Below are 11,656 nucleotides of genomic sequence, written 5' to 3'. Positions count from 1 at the left end.
GATGCCAAGAAGTCTGCAGAGCCGGTAGTGGCTCAGGCTCGGAACCTGGGTTTTGAGGCCGGGTGGTTCGCCGCTCTCCAAGCACTGGGTGTTCCCGAGGATTCACACCTGAGAGACCCCGGCCAAATTCCCTTTTCCGAGCCCTGTTGCTGCCATACAGGATACCCCGGCTGCTATTGATGAGGAGGAAACGGCAAGCATGAGGGAGTTGGTTGAACAAATTGACGCTCATGCCGAGTCAGAGGATATGGAAGCCACCAGCATCCCGACTGTGCAGGAGCTTCTCGGCGAAGACTCGCGTTTCCCCCTGACCAACCAGCCAGAAGCGACGGACCCGGCCTGACCCTCCAGCTGATTTTCTTTTTGCAGTTCCTTTATGCTTTTCCTTTTTTATCGCATTTTCAAATTATTGGTTTATTTGCCTACGTCACCAGGATGTGGTGAACGAACAATTACCTTTATTTGTTTGATTGGTAAACTGCTGTCCTTTTCGGACTTTCGTTTTAATCTGTTGAATGAATTTCTATCTATCTGCATGTTTTGCTTGGATCATGCCAGTGTTTTGGCCATTTAATGGAATGATACCCCCCAAAACCTATTGCGCAGTGCTTTGGAGAATCCGAGAGCGCCAAGGGTTTTAGCGTTTGTAAAGGGTTAGGGTTCTCGTATGTTCGGTGATTGTGATTCTATCGAGGGTGATGTTCTTGTTTTTTTATCTTTTTATTCCTTGATGGTGATAAGGCTTTCACCCGCTCGACGATTTTAGATTAACCGAGAGCCAGGTTTCTGCCCTTTGTGCTTTTAGTGATAAGGTTTCAACCTGCCCGGCGATTTTAGTCGAGCCGAGGGCTAGGTCTCTATCCTTAGAGAGATTAGTTATAAGGTTTCCACCTGATCGGCGATTTTAATCGAGCCGAGGATCAGGTTTCTGTCCTTAGAAATTTTAGTTATAAGGTTTCCACCTGCTCGGCGATTTTAATCGAGCCAAGGGCCAGGTTTCTGTCCTTAAAGATTTTAGTTATAAGGTTTCCACCTGCTCGGTGATTTTAATCGAGCCGAGGGCCAGGTTTCTGTCCTTAGAGATTTTATTTGCAATTCTCTTGGTGTGCAGTTACGGAACCAAAAACAACATATACGAATAACTTCATCATAATCTTGATTTTAGCAAAATACAAGTTCCGGCTTACACGGATGGTCATGCGTAGAATTTCTTTAAGTTGTTGGCGTTCCATGGCCGGGGAAGCGGCCTCTCGTCGAGATCTTCCAAGTAGTAGGCCCTTGCACCGGCGATGGCTGTAACTCTGTACGGTCCCTCCCAGGTTTGAGCAAGCTTCCCTACAGCTATGTCTCGCATGTTTCCCACGACTTTTCTTAGCACCAGTTCTCCGGCACTGAATTCCCTCCCCTTTACATTTCGGTTGTATCTTTGGGCTAGTTTCTGCTGATACTCGGCGAGCTGTATGGTCGCGGCCTCCCTGCATTCTTCTAGCCAGTCCAAACGCTCCATCATTAGGTCGGCGTTCTGGACGGGGTCAAACCCTGCGACCCGTGCGCTGCATAAGCTCACCTCGATTGGTATCACAGCCTCCGCTCCGTACGTCAAAGAGAACGGGGTCTCCTCCGTGGATCTTCTGGGGGTCGTACAGTAAGCCCATAATACACTGGGTAGCTCTTCTACCCATCTTCCTTTCGCCCCGTCCAGCCTTCTCTTGAGCCCGTTCAAAATAGTCTTGTTCACTGCCTCAGCTTGGCCGTTGCTTTGTGGGTAGGCCGGGGTTGAATACTTGTTCCTGATGCCGAGTTCGCTGCAAAAGGTCCGAAAAGCTTTACTATCGAACTGTAGCTCATTGTCTGTTACTAGCGAATTTGGCACCCCAAACCTTGTGACTATGTTTTTCCATACAAACCCTTTTACGTCAGTATCTCGGATATTGGCCAAGGCCTCGGCTTCCGCCCATTTTGTGAAGTAATCTACAGCCACCAATACAAAACGGCGGTTCCCTGTTGCTCGGGGGAATGGTCCGAGGATGCCAAGCCCCCATTGCGCGAACGACCACGGGCTGCTGACGGGATTTAGACGACCTGCAGGCTGATGGATCAAAGGGGCGTGCTTTTGACACTGTTCGCAGCTTCGAACATATTCAGCGGCATCCTTCTGCATCTGTGGCCACCAGAACCCCTGGGTCATCGCTCTGTGTGCCAAAGATCGTCCCCCAACATGGCCGCGACACACTCCCTTATGTAGCTCGATCAGAAGCTCTCTGACTTTTTCGGGATGTAAGCATAAGAGGTAAGGACCTACAAAAGACCTTTGGTACAATTTGTGGTTCGAAGACAGCCAGTACTGGGGAGCCACCCGACGAATCTTATTGGCCTCGTCTTCATCCACCGGGACTTTATCCTCGGCAAGGAAATCTATAATCGGGTTCATCCAACACGGATTGGCCACTGCTACCTTTGCAACCTCTACTCTGGCTTAGTCAGGAATACTCTTCACACTGATACTTGGCTCCCTTATAAGTTCTATTGTGACTAGCCGTGGCGTGTCCTCGGTAGCCGATGAGGCTAACGTGGCAAGTGAGTCGGCGTGTTTGTTTTGTGACCGAGCTACCTGGGACACCTTTACCGTTCCGAATTGACCGATAATCTGCTTGGCCGCACTTAGGTAAGCTTTCATTCGAGAGTCCCGAGCCTCGAAGTCTCCTGTGATCTAATAAACAACCAGCCGAGAGTCCGAGTAAATCTCAACATCTTTTGCGCCCAAATGCAATACGGCCCTCAAACCGACCAGTAGGGCCTCATACTCGGCTTCATTGCTTGAGGCTTTGAATCCCAATCTGAAGGAGTGTTCCAATCGTATGCCTTCAGGGGTGATTATGACAATACCAGCCCCGGCACCCATAGCATTCGAAGCGCCGTCCACAAATACCCTCCACGGGCGAATTTCTGCACTACAAATTACCTTGCCGTCGTTCTTGGGTGTGAATTCTGCGATGAAATATGCGAGAACCTATCCCTTCACCGAGCTTCTAGGTCGGTATCTTATGTCAAACGATCCCAACCGAGTCCCCCATTTGACAATCCGGCCTGTGAAGTCTGATCTCTTTAACAGCGACTGTAATGGATACTCGGTGAGGACGAACACCGTGTGAGCCTGGAAGTAATATGGCAACTTCCTAGTGGCGTGCACCAGGGCTAAAACTAACTTCTCCAGGGGCAGGTACCTTGTCTCAGCATCTACCAAGGTTTTGCTTATGTAATACACTGGCATTTGTACTCCTTGGTCCCTTAGTAACACAGCACTTACGGCATGGTCGGTGACTGAGAGGTACATAAACAAATCCTCCCCGGGCTCCGGGGCCGTCAACCTTGGCGCCTTTGCCAAGTATTCCTTCAGTTCTCGAAAAGCCTCATCACATCCCTCGTCCCAACGAAACCCCTTCCACTTCTTCAGAAATTGATAAAACGGCCAGCAGCGATCGGCAAACTTGGAGATGAATCGGTTTAGGGCTGCTAACATTCCAGTGAGCACTTGCACCTCCTTGGGGTTGCTTGGTGGTTTGAGGCAGTTCACGGCCTCTATTGGTCGGGGTTAGCCTATATTCTCCGAGTAGAGATCAGATATCCCAGGAACTTGCCAGCCCCCACTCCGAAAGTGCACTTCTCGGCATTCAGGCGCAATTTATGCCGCCGTAGTATCTCGAATACTCCCCGGAGGTCTTCCGTATGCTGTGACTCTTTTCTGCTTTTTACCACCATGTCGTCAATATATACTTCAACCGTGCATCCAATTTTTTCTCGGAACATTCTCGTCATCATTCGCTGGTACGTGGCTCCGACGTTCTTCAATCCAAACGGCATGACCTCGTAGTGATAGTTTGCATTCGAGGATATAAATGCTATCTTTTCTCGATCCTCGGGCGCCAAGGCAATCTGATGGTAGCCCTGAAAGGCATCCAGGAAACTCATCCTTGGGTGCCCATACGTGGCATCTACTAGTTGATCAGTCTTGGGCATTGGGAATGGGTCCTTGGGACATGCCCTGTTCAAGTCTATGAAGTCCACACAAACTCTCCATTTACCGTTCTTCTTCTTCACTACCACAGTGTTTGCTAGCCATCTCGGGAAGAATATTTCTTTTATGACTCCAGCCTCCTTCAGCCGCTGGACCTCCAGGTTTACTACGTCGACATGTTCCTTTGATGCTCTTCTCGGTTTCTGCTTCTTCAGGGGAAATGATGGGTCCACGTTGAGTTTGTGGACAATGAACTCGGGATCTATGCCGGGCACTTCATATGGGTTCCATGCGAAAACATCTACGTTCTTCAATACCTCCTCGGCCACGTCCGCCCCCGTTTCCCCTCGGGGCTTCTGTAATTGCTATGAAGTTTCTTTCTCGGCCTGTTCAGCTTGTCCGAGCTGCACATTTTTCCATCTGACCGTGACGACAAGACACCGCCTCGCCACTTGTTGGTTCCCCCTTACCTCGGCAACTCCATACTCAGTGGGAAATTTAACTTTCACGTGAAGGGTGGACGGAATAGCCTTCATGGCGTGAATCCACGGCCTCCCCAGGATTGCGGTATACGGTGAGAATGATTTGACTACTATGAAGGTAGCTATAACTCCCTTGCCTTCCATGTCCACCGGGAGAGAGATTTGTCCCTCGGGAATTACGACTCTCCTGTCAAATAAAACCAGTGGCGTGTCATACTTCGCCAAATCCTGGGTCTTCAATCCGAGACCTTCGAAGAGATCCGAGTACATGATGTCAGCCCCGCTTCCTTGGTCGATCATTACCCTCTTCACCAGGAACCCGCTTATCCTGGCCGTCACCACCAAAGCATCGTCATGAGGTTGGACCGTTCCTTCCAAATCGTCTTCTCCGAACGAGATGGTCAGCCGTTCAACCTTTTTCTTCTTCTCGGTTGAATCTCCTCCCGTGCAAGCAACTGTTAATACCATTTTTGCTGTTGTCGTTCCTCTTGGTGCAGCATGGATGACTTCGATTACCCCCAGTGGAGGTGGGAGGGGGTTCCTTCTCTGTTGGACGCCCTGACCGGCTTCTCGATCAGTGGAGTCTACCACAAACTCTTTCAGGTACCCTGCCTTTACTAGCTGCCCGAGATGATCTTTTAATACCCGACACTGCTCGGCGGTGTGTCCTTTGTCTCTGTGATAGGTGCAGTATAGGTTTTGGTTCTTCTGGGACGGGTCGCCCCCCATTTTGTTTGGCCACCTGAAGAATGACTCGTTCTTGATTCGCTCCAAGATTTTGTGCACGGGTTCTTTAAATGCCACATTAACCCTTTCGATTTGCACCTCTGGTTCCTGCATTCTGAAGTCTTTTTTGGGTCTTGCCAGCACAACACCTTGCCGAGATTTCCTAGTTACCGGAGCTTTCCCCCTGCTCTGCAGCCGGTCGTCCTCCAGGCGTTTGTACTCCTCTATGCGTCTCATCGGTTGCCTCATATCCTCGGGGGGTCTTTTTATCAACGATTCTTGTAATTCAGAGTCTTCGGAGAGCCCCATTCTGAAGGTGTTTACCGCAATTTTCTCATTCCCTCCACCAATCTCGTTGTAGAGTTCCCAGTATCGGCTGGCATAACTCCGAAGGGTTTCTTCGACCCTTATCTTCATGGAAAGTAACGCGTCAACCAGCTGTTGCACTCGGCTGCATGTCACAAATCTATTGCCAAACTCTTGAATCAGCTCGGCGAAGCTATGTATGGAGCCTTTCCGTAGCCCATTGAACCATCTCAGGGCCGTTGAGCCGAGACTAGAGAGGAATACTTTACACATCAATGCATCATTGTGTGCATGCAAAGACATCATATGGATGTAACGACTGACATGCTCCACGGGGTCCGTCTTCCCCTCGTAGGAATTGAATGGCGGTCTCGTGAATCTGCTCGGCATAGGGGCCCGTTCAATCTCATCGGAGAACGGCGACCAGGCAGCCATCCGTAAGGCTCAGCTCATGGCATCCATGGCGGCATTGTGGTGCTGCCGTTCCTCGGGTGATTCTGACCCTCGGTCACCGTATTCATGCGACCGTGAACGGTCCCGCTGATGACGTGCCTCCCAGGAGTGCCGGTGTGACTCTTGAGAGCGTGATCGGTCTCGAAATCGTTGCGTACCAGATCGGCTGGAACCCTCCTCGCCCCGATTTCTCCTTTGCTAGGGGTTACGATTCCTTTCTTGGCGCCGACCCCTTGCTTCCAACTCTAAATCCATTATCAATCTGCGCAACCGCTCCAGTTCTCGGTCTCTGTCATCATACTGCCGAGACGCCTGAAACCGTTCGGTGTGTCTGGGCCGACCCTTCTCCCAATCCGGACCTTTCCTCTCCTCTGGGGTGCTCCCTATCCTCCCGCCGTTTCTGCCTTCTCTCCCTCCACGTCGATCCCCGAGAAGATCCTATGGAACTACTCAACGCACGCCCTCCTGAACGCTCCTCGAACATTTCCTTTGTTTGAGTCTCAGTCGAACCACAGTTTCGTAGGAGAGCCCCACGGTGGGCGCCAATTGTGGGAACCAGGGATAAGGCTGTTGGGCCTTAACTCACGTGGGCTCACAATTTATTTGTAGTGGGCTTGAGGATTTCCTATTCTGGGTCGTTCTTGGCAGAGAGACTCAAAGCAACACTCAGTTTCTTCTCCTCACTTGACTGTTTTCTCTCTATTTTTCTCAACCCCCTCTTCCTCCCAAACTTCTGCTATTTATAGCCAAGGTTAGTGGTGAGATTACGATTTCAGCATCTGTTAGTGCTATTGAAGGTCCAATATTATCTGATTTAAGTAGATTTTTAGGTGAGAGTGGGGTGCAACAATTATGGCCTTGGAACTTGGTTCCAACTTAGTCGATAGTGCTCGGTAATTCAGTTTACCGAGCATATCATGATTTACCCGGACACGGTTAATACGCTTGTTCGGGAAAGCTTATGCCGAGCACATATCAGAATTCCAGGCCCAAAATTAGTTTTTACGCTAAGGCAAATCCAAGAAGAGCTTAGGGCAATGGGGCTGTTCCCGTTGGGCCTGGGCCCAAGGGCCTATATAGGTCTTGGGATCTCGGTACCGTACATAAACAATCAATTGATAACATGACTATTAATCTTTAATCACCTTAAAATTTTGTAAGCATAAAGAATATACAAAGATAATGTAATCTAATAATGAATTTGTCAAAATTCGCATCTAATTAAAAAATATTGAGCGATATAATATTGTCTATAATTACATCAGGTATAAGTTGAACCCAACCCTACATGTACTTAAGTTATGTATGCATTTTTTTTAATGTTTATCAACAAATAATTTAAAATCGACATATTTTATAGGCCTAAATACTAGTCTATGTACATTAACTCAATATATTAGCTTAAATAACATCTTTTTAAAAGTATATTTTTTATTGTAACCGCTAAGACACTTAAAAAAATCCCAATAAACCTAGCATTTTTATCTAGTACATTTTAGAGGTGATACATTTTGATACGGTATATACTGCGCGCCCGGTACCAATTTGATATTGACTTCTTGTAATTCATAGACTATTATTATATGATTTTCTCAGTTTGTTTGGCTAATAAATGTTGCAGACTGAGGTACTATTTTACAAGAACTTAGATGATGGGACCATAGTGATCGATCTAAGGCCAGGAGGTGGTCTACTACTCACTGGCCAATCCTCGGACCGTCACCCTCTCTTTGGAGGCAATCAAGATGATCAAAACTCTCTATTTCTTTTTTATACCAACTGCTTGGGCTCTCTGCTTTATGTCATTGTGCCCGAACGGGTGCAACTGTGCCCATTTTGTGGACGGTTCATTGGCTAATCTCTGAGTCAATCATTTAAACATGGCCTCCTACATAATAAACAAAGAAGATACCTTCTTGTATTTTTTAGGGGTTTTTAATTTTCTCTCTTTTTTTTCCCTTTGTCTTTGATAAGTAGTTTTGGTAATTGAAGAGGCCTAACAATTATGAACCATGATCGAAGTTGTCTAAAGTATTTTGTAATGCAATTTTTTGGTTCTATTCTCATTTTCATATGTTTTCCATGCAAATTTCGTACTCTTATGATATTTAGTATATAATTTTAAATGGCAAGGATGTAAGATTAGAAATGATGACTAAATTTATTTGGATATTTTGGTAATGTAATTATAGGTCAATTCTAATTTTCATATGTTTTCGACGCAAATTTCATAGTTTTTTTAATAATTTCTTGTGATGAGCTCCTCTACTATTGTTTTTATTTTTATTTTACATACTATATAGGATTCAAAATCTACAGCATCCGCTACAAGATGATGTTGGAAAATTTTGGGATAAATCAATGGAATGAACACATAAATGATAGATAAACAAAGGCTTATAGGCATGAATCTCTATTGTCATCAGACAATATTTGCCCTCGTTGAAAGAAAAAAAAAAAAAAAATTACTGGCACGGCAAAATGGAGTTGGACCAAATTTTCACTGCAATAAATAATTTATGACTAATAGTGACCAATTTGTGTTCCGCTCTTTGTCCTGGTTCGAATTCAAAGTATTGCTTTGTGACACCAAAAGGTGAGTAAGAAGGATTAGCAAGGTAGTGAATGGTTTTGTGTTTTTTGGGTCTTTGCAGCCTCTTCTGATCATGACTTTTACTAATTATCTGATTTAGATTTACCAGCATTACCAGCAGTCCAGCATAAGATTTTGAATGAAAAAGAAAAATAAGCATGACAATAGAGGCACATCCTTATTCAAAAAAGTTTATAATCTATGAACCAATGCTTATTATCAAAAAGAAAATAATAAAAATTACTGAAATGAGTATCGGTACTCTTTCACGCTAGAGAAAGACACAAAGGTACACAAGTGAGAAATTCCTCAAGGAAAGTGAAGAATTCAGCAATGATAGTCACTTTTCTGTCCTTCATCCACTGGTTTTACTGCTATCCCTGATACTACAAAATTGGAAATACCTTCTGAGAGATTCTTAGATGCTTTATCATAATTAACGAAACCCATAAACCAAAAATCATGCCCATCAACTGTAACAATCTGGATGTACTTTTCGGATGGATTATCCTTCATGGTTACAGGGTTGACAGTGCCAATCTTGCCCAAAGGTACAATAACCTGCTCCAGACAACATCATCAATATAATTGCAAGGAAATTACATGTTTTGTGTATGTTCACAAAATTAAATTTTTACCTTGTAGTAGCTCCATGTTTCCTGGCCAGATGGTGCAGTGAATGACAAGGGTCTGTCACTGCAGAAAGCTACATGAATATTGGAAAGATACAGAGTTCCAGCAACTGGTCCAGTTGAGGTTGAAAGATAAGAGGCAAACGACTTCTTCAGCTTCTCATCTGGATAGGTAGTGAATATCTGCTTGTAGAAAGCTTCAAACCCACCTCCTGTGATTGCTTTAGCAGTAAGGTTCATCTTTCCCCACGCAGCCTCATGTACAGATGAGTTGGTTTTTACTGTTAAACATCAACATCAATGTTAATAGAAATAGATGATAAATTAGGCATATTGTTATGCAAAATCAAGAGGTGTCATAAACGAATGTGTTATGTCCATGACGATAGCCCCATCATGGTACACGTGCTAATAATCATTTTCGTCACGTAGTTTATATAAGATCATTGAGTCAATAGCAGAGATCCATTTTTCATTTAGCTAAAAAAATAAATAAATAAAAACAAGCATGAAATTTGATCATACGGTTGTGCCAGATGTTGTGGGCCATGGTTTCAGCCTTGTGGCTCCAAGAGTTGAACTTATGGAGAATGGATTCCATTGGACGGTTGCTTGACTTTTCAATTGGGTCGAACTGGACGTAAGGGTGATGGAGGTTGTGAGCTTCATCACCAGCACCCCATAAAGCTGCTTTCTTGTTGTCTGGATGACATGTGGGAATAGCAGGTTGCCCCATGACATGAGTACCCCATTTCTCTGCATTTTCATGATCACGCGGTTGTGGAGATGAGGATGATGGAGCTAATTCATGAGGCTGTGCATCTTGTTTTTTTGGAGATGAGGATGATGATGGATCTAATTCATGAGGCTGTGTATCTTGCTTTTTTTGAGATGGGGGTGATGATTCTTCTTCGTGAAAAGGATTTGTTTCAGGTACTGTGTATAAGGTGGGGTATAGAGGTCGTGATTCGGTGTTGTTGTTGTTGTTGTTGTTCATCTTTATCAAAGCTCAAGAGTAATAATACAAACTAATCCAATTTGTGGGAATTTCTGGTGTGAGTATTTGGAAGTGATATGTATTGCTATAGCATTTGGATCTGACCGCCATTTATAGCAGACGAAAAAGGATTGGGGTGTGCTGTGTCATGACTCATGACTTATGGGGTTCTACCTTTTCTAGAAGAAGTACAATTAAATTAACAACGGGATTGGATACCGAGAATGACTTTGGGGCGTTTGAAAGCGATAAGTTTGACTTCAAAATGGAACTACACGGTTGCTTAACCGTGTCTTTCCATGATTATTTAATTTTATTTATTTATTTTCTTTTCTTTAGTCTTGTTAGATCAGATGTTATCATTTGATTTGCCTAAAATTCTAGATTTCCCTTCTATGGGAATTCAATTTCAGCCGGCGAAGTTTATGGTGTGCTTTGCTCTCTGTTTCTCTTTACCTTACCATTCTTCTCTTATCTTATCCAAAAAAAAAAAAAACATTCTTATGAAAAATTGGCCTTTTTTTTAAGTATTTTTGGAAAAATTATTTTATTTTTGTATATTTGATATAGACCTTAGAAATTAGTTAGAAAACTATTTTTTTGACTTTCCTTATTTAGTTTGATGCGAGATAAATTTGTTTTTTAAGAAATTTTAGCGGAAAATACTTTCTAAAAAATCAGTCATTCTTTTAATAGGTTTTTCATTGGCCATGAATCTATTTTTTTTATCCATTTTTTCTGATATTACTAAATACAAAAATATGAGGAGAATGATATTTACATCAATTTTTTCATTGAAACAAATGGAGCATGATCCTCTAAATCCGTGGTGTCATTTTACAACCATAATTGACTGCCAACGAGCTTGATTAAATTGTCAATGGGCCACTAACTTTGGGTTCTTCAAGCCTAGAAGAAGGCCCAATGCCTCAACCGCTTATCCAATGGTCAACAGGCCACCAGTTTTGGATTTTTTTTTTTTTTTTCCCCTCTCTTAAGAAGTTAGAAGGTTTCCTTTTTTAAAAAATACAGGGACAATACTTTTATTTTTATAAGTTTATATCCTTATTTATTGAAAATCGACAAAATTATAATTACAATTTATAAATATAATAAAAATTAGAGTTTTGAATAAATATACATAAACAAATAATATTAAGAGACCGGTCAAAAAAGGGTAATTCAAATACAAGCTCACAAACCAAAAAAAAAAAACACATTGAATAAATTTGTGAAGAATGGGGGACAAATTAGGGTTATGGTTGTTAACCCATAAAATAAAAAACACTTAAGGGAATGACACTTGCCTTTGTGACATACATGTGGACAAGCATATGTATGTCACACATGCTCATAAATTATTGGTTTGAAAGGGTTTATATATAATGGTGTATTTTGGAGAATGTGAATATTCTCGAATGATTATTCATAACAGTTAAGTTAACAAACTTT

The 11,656-nt window shown here is 43.5% G+C and overlaps 2 protein-coding genes across 2 annotated transcripts; both read right to left on the bottom strand.

Moving 5' to 3' along the window:
- Window positions 1–4,380: 4,380 nt before the first annotated feature.
- LOC115969560 lies at window positions 4,381–5,337 on the bottom strand. Its single transcript, XM_031089240.1, has one exon. The coding sequence runs from the start codon at window positions 5,335–5,337 to the stop codon at window positions 4,381–4,383; it is 957 nt and encodes a 318-aa protein (XP_030945100.1).
- A 3,408-nt stretch (window positions 5,338–8,745) lies between these two features.
- Window positions 8,746–10,387, bottom strand: LOC115978210 (GEM-like protein 5). Its single transcript, XM_031100228.1, has 3 exons — window positions 9,733–10,387; window positions 9,214–9,488; window positions 8,746–9,136 (listed from the first exon to the last, which is right to left on the bottom strand). Exons 1-3 carry the CDS (start codon window positions 10,202–10,204, stop codon window positions 8,903–8,905), a joined length of 981 nt encoding a protein of 326 aa, XP_030956088.1. The 5' UTR covers window positions 10,205–10,387; the 3' UTR covers window positions 8,746–8,902.
- Window positions 10,388–11,656: the final 1,269 nt, after the last annotated feature.

This window comes from Quercus lobata, chromosome 2 (assembly GCF_001633185.2).
Source record: "Quercus lobata isolate SW786 chromosome 2, ValleyOak3.0 Primary Assembly, whole genome shotgun sequence".
NCBI classification, from domain to species: domain Eukaryota; kingdom Viridiplantae; phylum Streptophyta; class Magnoliopsida; order Fagales; family Fagaceae; genus Quercus; species Quercus lobata.
This window is presented reverse-complemented; position numbering and strand designations above follow the sequence as displayed.